At 30.1% G+C, this 15,588-nt stretch overlaps 1 protein-coding gene across 3 annotated transcripts in view; it reads left to right on the top strand.

Annotated features, from left to right (window-relative positions):
• The window catches only part of LOC145295975 (tuberin-like), a 182,850-nt gene that overhangs the window by 87,812 nt on the left and 79,450 nt on the right, over positions 1-15,588 (top strand). For all 3 annotated transcript variants that reach the window (XM_080141909.1, XM_080141908.1, XM_080141907.1), the window contains exons 13-20: positions 2,348-2,451; positions 3,036-3,117; positions 4,092-4,241; positions 7,274-7,399; positions 10,713-10,835; positions 11,634-11,746; positions 12,225-12,357; positions 13,671-13,796. In XM_080141909.1, coding sequence (XP_079998035.1) covers positions 2,348-2,451; positions 3,036-3,117; positions 4,092-4,241; positions 7,274-7,399; positions 10,713-10,835; positions 11,634-11,746; positions 12,225-12,357; positions 13,671-13,796 — 957 coding nt within the window. The remainder of the gene's footprint in view (positions 1-2,347; positions 2,452-3,035; positions 3,118-4,091; positions 4,242-7,273; positions 7,400-10,712; positions 10,836-11,633; positions 11,747-12,224; positions 12,358-13,670; positions 13,797-15,588) is intronic.

Raw genomic sequence — 15,588 nt, 5'->3', positions numbered from 1 at the left:
AATTTTATTTTATTTATATATTTTATGTCGAGTGCTTGGTCCGTCACAAATAAGTTTTTTTAAAAATAAATCTAAGTATTAAAAATAGTCAAGCATATTAGAATTTTAATCAGCCTTTTATTTAAATTGGATATTTCACACATATCAAATATTTTATTTATTACCCAATCATATCTCATATCTTTACCAAAGGTTTCAGAACTGGACAAAATGTTGACCTACTCATTCTCAAGATGAACACATTGAATACAAACATAAAAATTAGCCCAAACTACTTTATGGAACTAGACACTTACCATATCCCGAGCATATCTAAAATGGTTGAAAAAAAAAAAGTCCGATATAATATTTTCACTACTCTTGATCTTAAATCAGCTTACTATAAAATTTGTATTAGTAATGAGGATCATAAATTTACAGCCTTTGAGGTAGATGATAAATTGTACAGTTTATTCAGTGTTACTAACTGAGTGAATGCATTGACAATTATCAGATATCTTCATCAATGTAGATATAGTTACTATCTGTGCAAAACTTCAAAAAGGGCATGATTACAAACTTAAAAGATTTTATGAGCTAACTAAACAGTACAACAATAAGAATAAAAGCAGCGTTTCCGTCTTCACCATAAATTTATTTGGGCACACTATCAAAAACAATCAGATATCGCTTGACTATGATTGTCTTAAACCTCTACTTGAAATACCAGCTCATCTATAAATATAAAAGCGAAAATGTGTGTATGTTCGCTTTTTGTGTATGTCTGCAAAAGCCTTTTTTCGCCGAGCTTCTCGGTCGGCTCACTCCTTCTTAAAACTTTTTATATGTTGTCTAAATAATAATATCTACGAGTTACAAACGGGGGGTCGCGTATGTATTTAATTTGTCCAACTTTCATGCGTGATTTTTCCCAGATTTTTAGATCGACGCGTGTTTCTTCCGCTTTTCAGTATAAAAAAGCGAAACTGGATTCGAATCGGCAGTTCCCTGGCCCACGGACGGGTGGTCTCCGGAAAGCAATGTAAACATTCAGTCAGTGTCGACTTTTCACCGTCATATCAGACAATTGCTTTCATCTGGACACTCCCCTAATAAACGGGGGAACTGGTTTTCCCCAAAGTTGGGTAAAAACAAACAAACCGGATTTTGACCTCATTAAAAACTGTCTCACAGAAAATATTAACTGCGACTTCTATTTGACCTCATTAAATCATTAAGTGCGGGCACCTGTCAGTTCTCTTCCTACTTAAATAAATTCAAACGTCTTTCAGTAACTCTTTCTTGCTGGCCGAGCGGTTAACGTGTCATGTTTTTTTCACATTTTATTTTCCAGCTTCGCCTCAGGGCTTCGGGTTCGATCCTACCTATCTACCAAAAATACACTTCTGGGATGATCTATCGATTGTAATTTAAAAATGAGTAAATATTTATTATCTTATCAGCACTACCAGCAGTGGAAGATTTTGCTTTAACCAAAATTAAATAAAAAAAGACAAAAGAATCGTTTTGGCATTGAAAAATCTGCACAAATTTTTCCGATTCAGATACCGATTCTGATACCCACAAATGTTCTGATTTTTCTGATTCCGATTAATCAGCCTAACATATATATATATATATATAATATACTAGCAAACTTCCCTGGCCATAAAATATGATTAAATATAATATTCAAAGTTTCAAAAAATATTAATTAAAATATGACTTGAGTGCTATTGGCTAGAATTGAAACTAAAACATAATTCTTTATTTATCACCATCCAAGCTAAGTTCATATGCATATAAAAACTTAAAAAGTAACATTGTTAAAGGTATAAATGTATACATAGAAATAACACGTTTAGTTGAAATGCCTACCAAGTTCCAATTTTTTTTCAAATTTGATCCCTTGGCAGCTATTTTTACCAGCTAAAAATCAAATCGAATGCATTCCAAAGGTTCAAATTTCCTCTATATCGAGTCTGTAGACCAAAAATTAACAGAGTAGTCTAGTAGAGACCGTTTTACACACACAGTTCATCTCACAAAATATTATTTAGTTTTTATATTTGTATTCATTTTTGATAATGAACAGATTTGGATTTATGTTATGTTCTTAAACCAATATTAACTCTTACACTTGTAATTTGGTTCTTTACTGTCATTTCTTTACAACTATGTACATCTGTGACATAATAAAAAAACAAATTTTTTATTAACTAACATTGAATTTAAAAATATTTTTATTGTATGACTTTTCTATTAATTTAAGTTATTCTCATAACTTTATAAATTTACTCACAGTATACTGCTTACTAATATTTGATTGGAACGGAAAAATATTTTTTTTAAATTTTTTTATTTATAGGCAGCCTCGGTGGTTTCTTTAATTTCTTATCGAGCTGAAAGTCTGAACCCTGAAGAAGATAATTGGGTCAACAATTTGCAACAACTTTTAGACAGATATTTCAAGTATGTATTTGCGTTCAAATTGCAACTGTTTTGATAAATTTTTTTTTTTTTTTCAATTCATAATAAAAACTAATCAGATGTAACAACAATGCAAATAAATTCCTTTTACACTCAAATATTGTAGATTTAAGGCAGAATTATAATATTTTCTGTTTATTTATATTTTGCTTATTAATTTTTTTTGTGCATAATATGGTTATATGTTGGTGAAGGTAAAAAAAAAACAATGGATAATTGTATTAAGTTTAGCTATCTTTATGTATTATTTTTAAGGTGGACATTTCACTAAAATATTTAATTTTTCAGATATTAAATAAAGTTCTCAATCTGCTTTTAATTAAACTCATCCAAAGTCAAAAGCAGCAGATTTTGCTTTTCATTTTTATATTTCTAATAAAAAGATTTGAGATTTAACGACTTTATTAATTCAACCTATGTTTGTATCCTAGAAGTACAAGTTATTTAATGTGATCCCTAGGTAAAAGTTTAGAAAATATTTTGTAAATTTAAAAAAAAAAATTTCTATCATTATTTTATTTTTATTTTTTTTCAATTCCTTTCTTTTAAAATATTCTATTTTCCAGACAAGAAATTCGGACTGAAATTCGTCTCAAAGCACTTGATGTTCTCTCGATGATTTTATCCGTTAATAGAAATCTATTCGAGGTTAGTATTGAGCCTATTTTTTTGTTTATCAAAAATTTCAGACTGAAATTCTTAATGTATTGCATATCTGAAAACGATAAATTAAATATTTCTCCATCTTCATCACCCTTCCTTGTTTGAAATAATAATAATTTGTAAGAGTTTCTTTCTTACAAATTTATAAAATTCAAATCTTTGTGAGCAGGAGATTATCCCTTTTATGCTGTCTTTGAACAGTTAATTCGGTGTAAAGTTTTTCACTTCTATTAGTAATATGAGTGCTGGGAAAACTTGATAAAAATGTATCCTGTTGTAATTCTTCACTGTTGCAAATAGTACGTAAAATTTTGCTCTAGTATATAATATTGAGCTGTTCCATCGCCTTTTGATACTTGTCAATGGCTGATCAAATAGAACTTTTTTGTTCAAATAGAAAGTTTTTTTTTCATTTTATAAGAAACAAAATGTATGTAAATCTTCTGTAGCCATAATTTTAGTCCAAACTTCAGAAGAAACTCTTGTTCATACAACACTGTAACAGCCCTGACAAAATTATTAACATCAACACTTTCTCTCAAAAATCATTCTTGCCATCTGCTTTTAATGCCAGTTGATCTCTGTATGTGCTAATTAGCTCCAAATATAAAAATCTGCAATCATAAATACAAGTTTTTTTTTATATCCTCACCCTTGGAAGTTATTTCTAATTAAACAATGAAATTTCAATGTTTTTAAATCTATAAAGCTAAATTAAAAAATTAAATTCTATTTACCAATTATCAAAAGATTAGCTTAGAAATTATTTTAAGTGTAAAAAAGAAAAAAAATTTAATTCAACTTCTCAATGTTCATCATTTCTCTCTTGTTTTTTTTTGTTTTGTTTTGTTTATAAAACATTTCTGAATTATATAATTGAATTGAATTTTTTTTTTTTTTATTAACTGTAGAATCTTACCATTTACTATTTTCTTTTTCATTTATTTTTTTAATTTCAGGAACAACTTGTAGAAACAGTTGTGATATTTTTCCTGAAGCATTTAGAAAACGATCCTGATCCTGCTGTACGTAAAGCTGGAGCTGAATTATTGCTGACCATAATACCTCACAGTCGACATTACAAATACCTTCTGGATATCGTTGAAAGGGTAAATCATTTTTATTTTTGAAGCATCACTAAGACATATTTCGCTGCTTCTATATTATGATAATGAAAAAATAATTTCAAGTAAAACAAATGGTACTTATGTAATTATGTCACAGATAGTAACATATCCAGAAATTACAGAAAGCGATAAGGTAGAAAAATAATTATTCATTAAAAAAGACATTTGTAAAATCTCGTGATTTGGTTTCAAAATCTTCTGATTTGAATTGGAGAGTTACCAGTGGAGGTAATTAAGTTTTTAATTTCTCACAAATTCAAGTTATTTTTTTTGATAAAAAAATTCAAACATTTAAAAAAAGTTATTTATAAAAAAATTCACAAATCATGTATACATTATGTTTATTTTTGTTTTTTGAATAAATTCTGTCTGCTATACATTGTTTCAACTTCCCCTTTTGCTTACGTCACATGACCTGATATGTCCAACCCAGCATGTAACATTATTGGAATTATTTTTACCTTTACCAGAACTGTTTTTAATGAATAATTATTTTTCTACCTTATCGATTTTGTAATTTTTGAATATGTTACTATTAGCGACATGACAATTACATAAATACCATTTGTTTTACTTGAAATTCAATATATTTTTGTTCTTATAATAGAGAAACACCCATATTTATTTTGTAATAGTACTTAAAATATAATGAGTAGAAAGTTGATCTTGGATTTGCTTTCGGCAGCATTCTAACTCACTTTCCTTATTTTGTCTCGTAATCCTCTCATTTCATAAGTGATGTTTCTGTTAAAGGAAGAAGGATTCTTGTCCAAAATTCTCCTTGTATTAAAAAAAAAAATAAAATAATGAAAATTTTGCATAATGTACATACCCACGATGAAACAAAAATATCATATTCCAAGAATCGGTACTTGTCAAGACATTAAAAAATGAAAATATCTAAAAAACAGGTTATATTGTACATATCCGTTTTGAACTGAAGATCTCTGAAAAAAAAAATTCACTTAATTTGATTTGAGTAGTTTTTTTGTCTTTTTTTTTTTTTTTTTTTTACAGCGGAAAAATACATTTTTATGACAGCACGTTGAAGGCAGACATCTTGGATTTTTTTCTTAATTTTTGTTTGGAGTTTAGAAACGCCATGGGAGATAATTTGAGTTAAAGCGCCGACACTCCCTCCCCATCTTTAATACTAGCTTTTCTTCCTAAAAATCGAACCTTTTGCTCAGTATCATAACAAATTGTTTTTTTCGCTGTAAAACACAAACTACTTGATGAAATTAAGTGAAATTTTTTTTCAGAGAACTTCATTCCATAACAGATACGTACAATTTAAACTTTTTTTGATATTTTCATTTTTTAATGTCTTGATTAAAATGTACAAGTACCCAAGAATCATATAAATTGATCAAGTAGTTTGATTTTTAACTAAGAAAATCAAATTTTATTAGTATCCGAGAAGTGACTTTTACTTAGCATTTTGAAAAAAAAAAAAAAACATCTCAAAAAAATATGGGAGACAACAATAATTTATAATTACTAAATTTATGTTGTAATATCTACAAATTAAATTTAAAAATGATTTTCTTTATAAAAATAAAAGTACTTGATGAATTTACATATTTTTGGAATATATTTTCATTTCATTATGAGTTTGTTCATTATACAGATTTTTCTTTTTGTTTTTGTTTTTTTATATATAGGGGGAATTCTGGAGGAAGAATTGCCATTTTCTGGGTCAGAATTTATCCATCTCTCACATATTTTTTGATAGTTTTTGATCTTGTAGTAGATGTTTTTAAGCTCCTTGCATCAAGTGGCTTTATACCTTGTCTGAGGCGATTTTCGTATAAAACAAATCCAAAAAATCTATTAAAAAATACTCAGTGGTATCTGAATTAATCAACATTTTCTCATTACTGTTTTTAAATTCATGATTTCATTTTTTTAATTCTTTGATCAATAGTAAATTCTTATAATTATATATTCCTGAAAGAATATACGTAGTAGCCAATTGTTTTCCTACTCTTACTCAAATCACTAGGCCTACCAGATCAGGCAGTCGGAAGATATTGGCTTCCTGACCTAAAAGACACCAAACATTGATGCCATTCTTTTTTTTTTTGTTCCCCCCCCTTTTTTTTTTTATAACTCCATCATGTTCTATAAAGCCTAGAACAAAAGCAACAATTTTCCTCCACGAAACAACCAAAACCAAACACAATGAATAAATATTTGAAGATATAAAGAACTTGGAGCATAAAAAGTTTTACCAAAATGAGCAGATTTGGCATTAATAACCTGAGAAGGTTTGATATGTTGTAAAACAAAACCTCCAAACATTCTCAAATGCTTCTTGGGTTTGTCTTGGTTTGTCTACTGTAGCGAGGTTATTCAGGTTTTCCAACAGTTTTGTTATTTTGATAATACCATTGTAGCAAAGGAAGGGGCAGATGCTGATGTGATTGCAAGACTTGGGTGCATTTGTGTTTCTAGAGAGATATGGAAGTTTCCTTTGAAGATTTTCATACGTAGTACTAATTCAGAATTTCATGATCAAGTGTTGTTTGTCATGCAATCATTTCTAACGTGTTATTGTTTAGCCTTTAACTTTACGCAATTTGTGCATTTTTTTTTTTTTTCAAAAAGTAGCTACAGATGAATTTATTCTTAGCATTTCTGCACCCTTCTCAGTTAGTATACTTGGTGAGGCATATGTCTGTTAGTGGCATCTCTTTTGTTGTAGCCATTGTAAGAAGTGTTGACCTGCTTTTGGATATGCACTGTCATCTTTTTTTTTTTCCATTTTTTTCTGAAAATGAAATATTGACTACAAATAAAATCGCCAAAGAAAGATGAAAATGAAATCAGTTATAATTAATATTAATAACATTTAGTGAATTTCTAAATAAATTTTTTAAATGTGTATTTAAAATGTTGGAATTGTGAAAACAAAAACTTTAAGCATTTTTTTTTTTTGTACATTTTTTCTATTATAATGAATGTAGGAAATGAATAATTGATAATGTTTTTTATTCATTATTTTTATTTAGGTTGTTACGAAGCCTGTGCAGTTATGGTTACAATCAATTGAGGGCCAGAATGTAAAGCAGCATCTGAATGATCCGTTGGTGGGAGACACACGAGAACTAGTGAAAGTCTTAGTGGAAACCATCAAAGTAAAACGCCTTTAATATTTTTCCATCAATTAATCAAATTCATGCATTTTTTTTTAGCAAATAAGAGTTAAATTTAGTCAATTTGTATCTTTGTGAATGAAAGAAGAGTTCAATCAAACTAACAAGTTGACTTGGACATTCACATTATTATTCAGATTAACTTTAAAGTATGTCTTAAAATTGTAAATTTGAAAAAAAAAATTGTTTAAGACAAGCTTGAAATTATTTGTAAATAAATAATGCATACAAATAAGGACTGCTATTAAAATGTGTCTATTTAATTTGTCTGTTTAGCAGTGAAATACAATTTCAAATGTAAGCATGATAGACAAGTGAAACTATTGTTTACTAGCTGTACCTGTAATAACTTGTAAATATGATTTAAAAAAAATAGCACAATAACATAAGTGCATATGCACCATTTTTATTAACATCTGCGATTTATTTAATGATAAAAATAATTTCAGCCTATTTTTATTTTAGCTCCTCTTTTTTCCAATTCCTCTTCGAATGTTAATATTTTATATTTAAATAGCTGTACCCGGCTCAGTTTGTTTAAACCAAGTATTAGACTGATTTGTATTGCACATATATGCACACATACAAATATGATAGTAATAATCTGAGCATGTAATGAACTTGACGCCGTATGAAAAAACATGTCTCTTAGTGACTCCATATTTTAATTTTAGTAACTGTTCATTTATTTATAAGAATCGAATTCTAGAATATGAGAATTTTCAGCACTCACCCAATTAGAATGGATGGAGTTTGGCAAGGGAGCTGTTATTATTTATGAATTGGAAATTAGAAAGATTGTTATGTCTATGTGTCTATTACGATGGATGTAATCATAGTATCTGTGGAAAATGTAGAATTGGTTCTGGTGACAACTGGTAGCAGTGTTAGGACTAAATAGTTAGGGAGAAAATTAGGGACTCCTTTCTCTAAAGATGTTGTGATTGTGATGCTCGTCAGATGCAATGTACACTTTATTATCACAACTGAATGTGTGTAAAATGGTGTTCGAAAGCTACATAAGATATTGGCTATTAGGCTACTTGTAATGAATTTTTATGCGGCATCTGTTGTTGTAAACCTATGTTGCTTTGGTCCAAAGAAGAATTTTTGCAGTCATTTTATAAGTACAAACAGTGGAAGCGACACTTTAAATATCTGCTAAACCATGTACCACCATCCTAACACTTTTTCCCACAACAACACTGCCTATGATGCCAATTACGATCCACCAACCAAAGATGATATTAAATAAGTAATAAGAAAAACAATAAATCAGCTGGTAAGGATGGTTTTCTGGCAGAAATATACAAGTGATATCCTGATACTCTGCTGAATTTGGTGCTCAGAAAAAATCCCTTAGGATTGGAGCGACACAATTCTCTTCCCCTTTTACAGAAAAGGTGATCACCATATATCCGGCAACTATTGTGGAATAAGTTTGATTGATGTTGCATTGACAATCTTTTCAATTATCCTTCCGAAAGCATTTTCAAACATAAAGAGACCTTTGAACTTGACCAAAACAAAAACAGTGAGGTTGAACCTGCACTGATCAGATCTTTTTAATTAATCAAAATAATGCTGGTTCTTTCAGCAGATAACTTGCAGTGTTTGACTTTGTTGATCGCAAGAGTCTTTGGGAGATAATAAATCGTAATGATTTTCTACCCAAGCTGCTTAATCTGCTGAAGACCTATTTATAACATCCGAATAAAAATCCATTATTACAAAGAGGAATCAGAATGCTTCAGCATGCTTACTGGTATCTGCCCAAAGTGTTTTCTTTTCCTCATCTTATTCAATCACATTATTGACAGGATCCTTGATCAGGGTATGATGGACTTTATTGGTGTGCAAGTTGGACGTGATTGTTCCATTACTAATTTGGTGTTGCTATCCTTGGCAAAAACCTACACTGATATCCAGCAGGCATTGAATAATGTCAATACAAAGGTTCTGTTAGTCAACTATCCCCTTTCCAGCAGAATCTTTATCGCTCTCAATGGTGTCATTGTCAAAGAAGTCGAACAATTCCAAGTACCTTGGCTCAACCTTTAACATAACAAAACAGGGTAAGGTTGAGATCACAATCTATATCAATTGTGTTTGCTCAGCCTTCTATTGTCTCCATAGTAGATCATGGCCTGGACAAGAGATAAAACTCGCAACAAAATTGAAAACATCCCAAACACTGATATGCAAAATACTGCTGTATGGTTGAAAGACCTGGCCCTTGCGCAAAGATCTTCACACTTAAGGAGGTTTTCTGCATGTACTGCCTTCAGTATTCATTTCTCCAATTAATTCTTGAACCACACCATCTGTGCAAGATGCAAAACTATCAGCATTACAAAGACTCTTTTTAAAAGATGTTGCTGCTTTAATTATTTTCTTCGACTCTCAAAGAGGTGGGAGGGGGGATATCTGCAAGTAAGTAGACCCAATCATGCTTACTGGCTGAAAGAAGTGCAGAAATGTCCAACTGAAGATTTTGATAACAGTGAGGACAAACATGGAGTTGGTGGTTGACTCCCATGATTTTGGTGGTCAACGCTGGAATTGGGAATGACTAAAGTATATCAAAGACTTAATAAAGTTGAACCGCTTTCATATAGGATGTAGTAAACTCATTTGAATCCAGCTTGATGAATGCTGCTACAGCTATGAATGTTAAGCACATATTAAGAGTTAGAATTGACATTCGCGTGCTTGTGAACAATAGTGGAGTTTGAAGCAGATGCAATTGAAGTGAAAACATCATTTATGTCATCTTGAAATTTGTAAAAATTCCAAAAAATTATCCAGTAGAAAAATAATTACAAGTAAAAATTATTAAATTTATTGAGTTTATCAATTTATGGAGTTATAATGTGGAGAAGTTTTCAAAATCCAGGGGAGGTAACTGCAATTGATCAGTTTGACAATCAACCATTTTGAAATACAAACTATTATTGTAGATGATTTTTTTGTAAAAACTTAATTTTTTGGAATTTATACTAATTGCAACATGACATGTGAGTATGTAATAATGTTTTCACCTGAAATGAGTTTGTTTCAAAATCTACTAGTCTGTACAAGTACCAACATTTGTTTTTATAACGATTTCACTCTTCAAAATAAATTTATTGAAATAAAATAAACATGATAAAAGCAATAGCATCTTATAGAAATGCTTGAATACATAAGGTTTTTAATCTTTATCTTTTTAACACTGTGATTGTCCTTAGATTAGCTTTTAAAAAATAAGGAGTTTTAAAATTTTCTTTTTTTTTTTTTTTTTCTTTTCTTTCAGACTAAAATTTATAGTCCTCCTGGTAACTGTTCTCTGTGCATCTATAATTTGTTGGTCAAATATGCCCGCTTCCAATATTCTCACCCTCTTTTAATTACCACTGGCGGAGAAATTCGATGGAAGGTAAGCATACATTGTAGAATCAACTTCAAATGTTTCTTGAACTTTTTATATGTTCGTTTTTCACTTGGTTTGGTCTGACTCTTTTAATAAGTGTTACCATCATTGGCATGAAATTCTGTGAACCGTTGCCACAGATAACCTTGCAAGATGTCTGTCTCTGCACTCGGCATAATAAGTTGTAGTGTAGTTATGTCAAGAGTGTCGTTTTATATGACTGCAATTGTTGAGCACTTGCCCAGTCATCTCTCATTCAAGTGCAGCTCAATAAGAAATTTATGCCTAGCTAGATCTGCGATATTAAATCTGACCAAGTCAACACGTTAGTTCAAAAAAGTTGCTGAAAACACTACATTTATCCAGCATAGACGTTATCCTAATGACTAATTGGTTGCACTGGATAAACTATTAAAGAAGCATGGCTCTCACCGAAAGATTCCTACTCCTCCTTATTATCCATCTTCATTTTTGTTTAAAATGTCTTTTCCACATCAAATATTGGTTACATGTTGGCTGACCTTGGCGAATGTGGCATCATGTGGAAAAGTTGAACTAAGATGATCTTAGACTTTGCTAGATTCATGATTAACTAATAATTATATTACTTAATCATCAGAATTTAAACCTTTTGTTGTCCCCTCACACGCGCACTTGTGCTTTCTATCCCACCCCTGACTTTACACATCTTCTTTTTTAGGGAAACTATTTTATTAGTTATGTTTTTCTGTTAAAATGTTTTAAAATTATTTTGTCCTACAGTTGAATGATTCGAATTTGTTTTTTGTTTTTCTTTTTTTACAGATAATTGAATGTCTTCTTTTGCTGCGTTCTAACCATAAATATCAAGTAGGTGTTGCCACTGATCCAAATCCGCGAAAAATTCCTTATAGCCCATATCTATTTTGTAAAATTAGGTAAGATTTTCATCATGTGTTTCATATTCATCTCTTTTTCGTCTTCTCTCCCCCCTTTCACTTTCTTCCTCCATTTTGCCCGCCCCCCCTCATTTTCTTTTTCTTCCACTCATTTCGCTGTCTTCCCCCGTTTTGTCTTTTTTGTCTTTATATAATAAACAACCTAATTCAATATGCATATCTGTGTAAAAACAGTCTTGTCCGCTAAATATTTAGACTCAAGAGAAGGATAATTCATGTAGAATTAAAAACATTTCTATATCTTCTAGCAAATCAATGGAATTAACAAATTTAAAGAATATTCATTTAGTTTTCTTTTTATTTATTGGTAAATAAAATAATAAAAGACTAAACAGACTATCTTTTTTAATTAAATAACTGAACATTCTTGCTTCATCTAATATCAAAAACAAATTAGATATAAGATTTTCCATTTGAAAAATAAAACTTCTATAAAAACAACTGTTTTTGTTTGCAGTCCTCCTGATCAAGGTAGTCGGAGCCCCCCTGGAACACCAACCTCTCAGTCGCCAGTCCTGTCTACCCAGAATTCAATAGCTATTATTGACTTCTCTCAAGCTCTGCTTCTTTTCAACGATTGCTTGCAGCATGTGAGTATTACTTTAAATTTTTGTCGTCAAAGTTTAAAAAAAAAAAAAAAAAAGTTTGACAACAATAAACTAGAACATCGGTCAGTCAGGAGACTTCATACCTCTGCTTGACAATGTGAAAATGAGCTAAAGTTTTATCTAGAACTTGCTTCTTCATATTGTATGAAGTATTCCTAAAGTTATGGCATGGAAAGGATTGATAACTCAGAAACTACAGAGTGTCTAAAAAAAAATCTAAAAATGTATTCTCACTTTGAATACTGTATGATTTCTGAACATCGAGTGAAATGGAATAGGTTCAAATACACAAATCTAATTGAAGAATCATGTTCACAACTGTTCAAATCGATGAGTTATTGTCCAGACCATGTTCATAACAAAAGGTGAGTACATTTTTTTTCTTTTTTCGTGTTTTTATCTGATTTGTCTGCTGCAATTTAGAAAAATCAGAAGTTGAAATTCTCTCAAAATTTTAACTATAACCAAACTTTTCAAAATCAACGGTCAAGGTCATATAAGATATGGGATTTCATTGGCTACAATATTGGTCAAGTAACCAATTTGTGTGATGAACAGTTACTACCAAAAAGTGGCTTTCACCTTTTCCTAGATATCCTCAAAATAAATCAGTTCAAAGTTAGACAAATAGTTTGACCAAGTTTGGTGATGATTGGTCAAGTGATGTGAATGCCAGACTTGCACAAACTTGACCAAAAACATAACCTCTTTAGTGGAGGTAAAATCTGAATCATAGGCTCTTAAATATAACAATATTTATATCCTTCCTTTTTTAACCTGTGCATATAGTGGCCTCTACTTGGTTTCAAAAGACAATACATACCCTTCTGTGGGGAGTATATTGTGAAACAAGAGTTGCACAATCTTTAACTGCACCTTTTCTGAACCAGCATTGCTCGAGTCCAGTGGCAAGGAGAAATCCAGGATGTCTGGAAACAATATTGAGATAAGTAGAGAATCCACATACAACACATGGTATCCCAAATAGTCACCCATTTAGTGCTGACCAGATTCAGGGTTGCTTAACTTTTAATGATGGAACTGGTGTGTCAACAAAATTATGCTATATATGTGTATGTATTGATCCATTAATGAGATCATTGATTATAATTCAACTTAATCTCTTGTATGTTTTGATCTTAAGGATTGAAATTAACAGCTAAAGTATTGTAATTTATTTTTTTAATTGTTTTGTGAAAATACTGTTGTAATATAAAAATGTTTTATCTTTTAAAGGAATAAATTCATAATTCTGTGCATATATCATTTTTAAACCATTTTTTTTTATTTCATAGGAAAAAGATTGGAGTGTATGGAAGTGTTTTTTGAACCTATTTCCCAAATTGTTACGGAATAAAACTTTAGTATTGTCTGAAAGAGGACAGCTAATGGATTTGTTATGCCGCAGTCTTTGCAATTTAGTAAGTAAAATTGTTCAGTTATTTTCGTTTTCTTGCATATGAATAATGTCCATATTAGACTTGAGATATTCATTTTTTTAACAAAAGATATTTTTGAAAGATGATAGTCAATCATCTGTTCAACAACATTTCAATTTTAGTGACAAGTTTGGGCCACAATACATGTTCATCGCTAAATGCATAAATGAATACATTTTCAGAATATTTATTCTTGATTTATTTTTATATATCAATGTTTCTATGATATTAAAATAGAATATTATTTCTCTATTTATATAAAAACAAATTTCTGTATCCCATACTATACACATATATATATATTACATAGAAAAATGCAAGCATGAAAAGTAATATGGTTAAGATTAAACTTAGAAAAGTAAAAGGATTAGTTGTTAAAATTGGAAAAAAAGACAAGATAGTCTAGTAAAAAAATATAAATTTATAACTTAAAATATTGCAGCATTAAGAATTTTTTTTTTAAAATTCAATTTAGCATTATATATAAATTCTTAATGCTGCAATATTTTAAGTTATAAATTTATTATAATTTTTGCTAGAATATCTTTTTTTCTTTTCCAGTTTTAAGAACTAGTACTTTTCTAAGCTTAATCTTAGCCATATTACTTTTCATGCTTGCATTTTTCTATTTAATATATTTGAGAAGTTTTATTACCACACAAGCATAAAGACCCAGCATATAGAATAAACAGTAGGTTCTTTGATATGACAGGAACACATTCGAAATGAAGGTTTCTTTTTAGAGCACAATTGAACCATGATACTTAACTTTTTCATTTTAAACTTAAATTAAATAATTTTATAAAACATTAACAGGTTCTCTGCAATTTATTGTGGACTGTCACTGTGGGGAGGCATGTAAAGCTTCCTGCTGGTGTACCATGGTGGGTCCCCAAAAAACATTTGTTGATCCTCGTTCAATCCTGGATGATGTCAGGTCTCACTGCTTTATATATATATATATAATTTCTGTAGAAATATATTTTCTTATAATATATATCAATCCTTATTTAAGAAGCTGAATGTAATTAGAGCAATGTAGAGAATAAATAACAAAAAGTTATATTCCAAAATTGATGATGTTAACCATCTTATAATTTATTCCTTTAATTCAGTTGACTTATACAATTCTTGGCAGTATCTGTTTCGTAGCACAAAATCAATCACTTAATTATTATATCAATCAGTGAATCTATTATGCTCTTAACTCATCAGAAGAAATAGCAACAATCAATCCGTCAAAAGGAATTGAAGTGTGATTTGACATGATTAAAATCCAAAAATTGGAAGAGAAGCTGCAAACACCTTTTTATTTTTTCATTACGCCATATTGAATTTTAACTCATCAGAAGAAATAGCAACAATCAATCACCAGCAGAAAGACCTGATGTTGAGATTTAATGAGAAACACTATACTTTTTCACTTTACCACATTATTTTCTCTTTTTTTATTTATTTTTGTTTCACCACCAATGGAAGAACTTGAAATTTTGGAAAACTCTGAATTAGTGTCTTATGCATAGGGCTTAAATTTCATAAAAATCATATTTGAATTTCAAGGAGTCCTGTGCTCCCCCCCCCTTCCTTCCCAACTCCCTTAACGAAGATGCAAAGATTCAGATCCACTTCCATTGTTTTCCCCAGAAAATTTTATATGTATGATTTAAATTTCATCATTTAAAGTGAGTCTGCCCTCATAGCTCCCCGGAAAGGGGAGGGTTTTTAGAGATTCTGATCCCCTTCCATTGTCTTTCACGGAAAATTTTACATATGA

The sequence above is a fragment of the Euprymna scolopes genome, chromosome 16, assembly GCF_053919585.1.
Source record: "Euprymna scolopes isolate OS-2025 chromosome 16, ASM5391958v1, whole genome shotgun sequence".
Classification (NCBI taxonomy): Eukaryota; Metazoa; Mollusca; class Cephalopoda; order Sepiida; family Sepiolidae; genus Euprymna; species Euprymna scolopes.
This window is presented reverse-complemented; position numbering and strand designations above follow the sequence as displayed.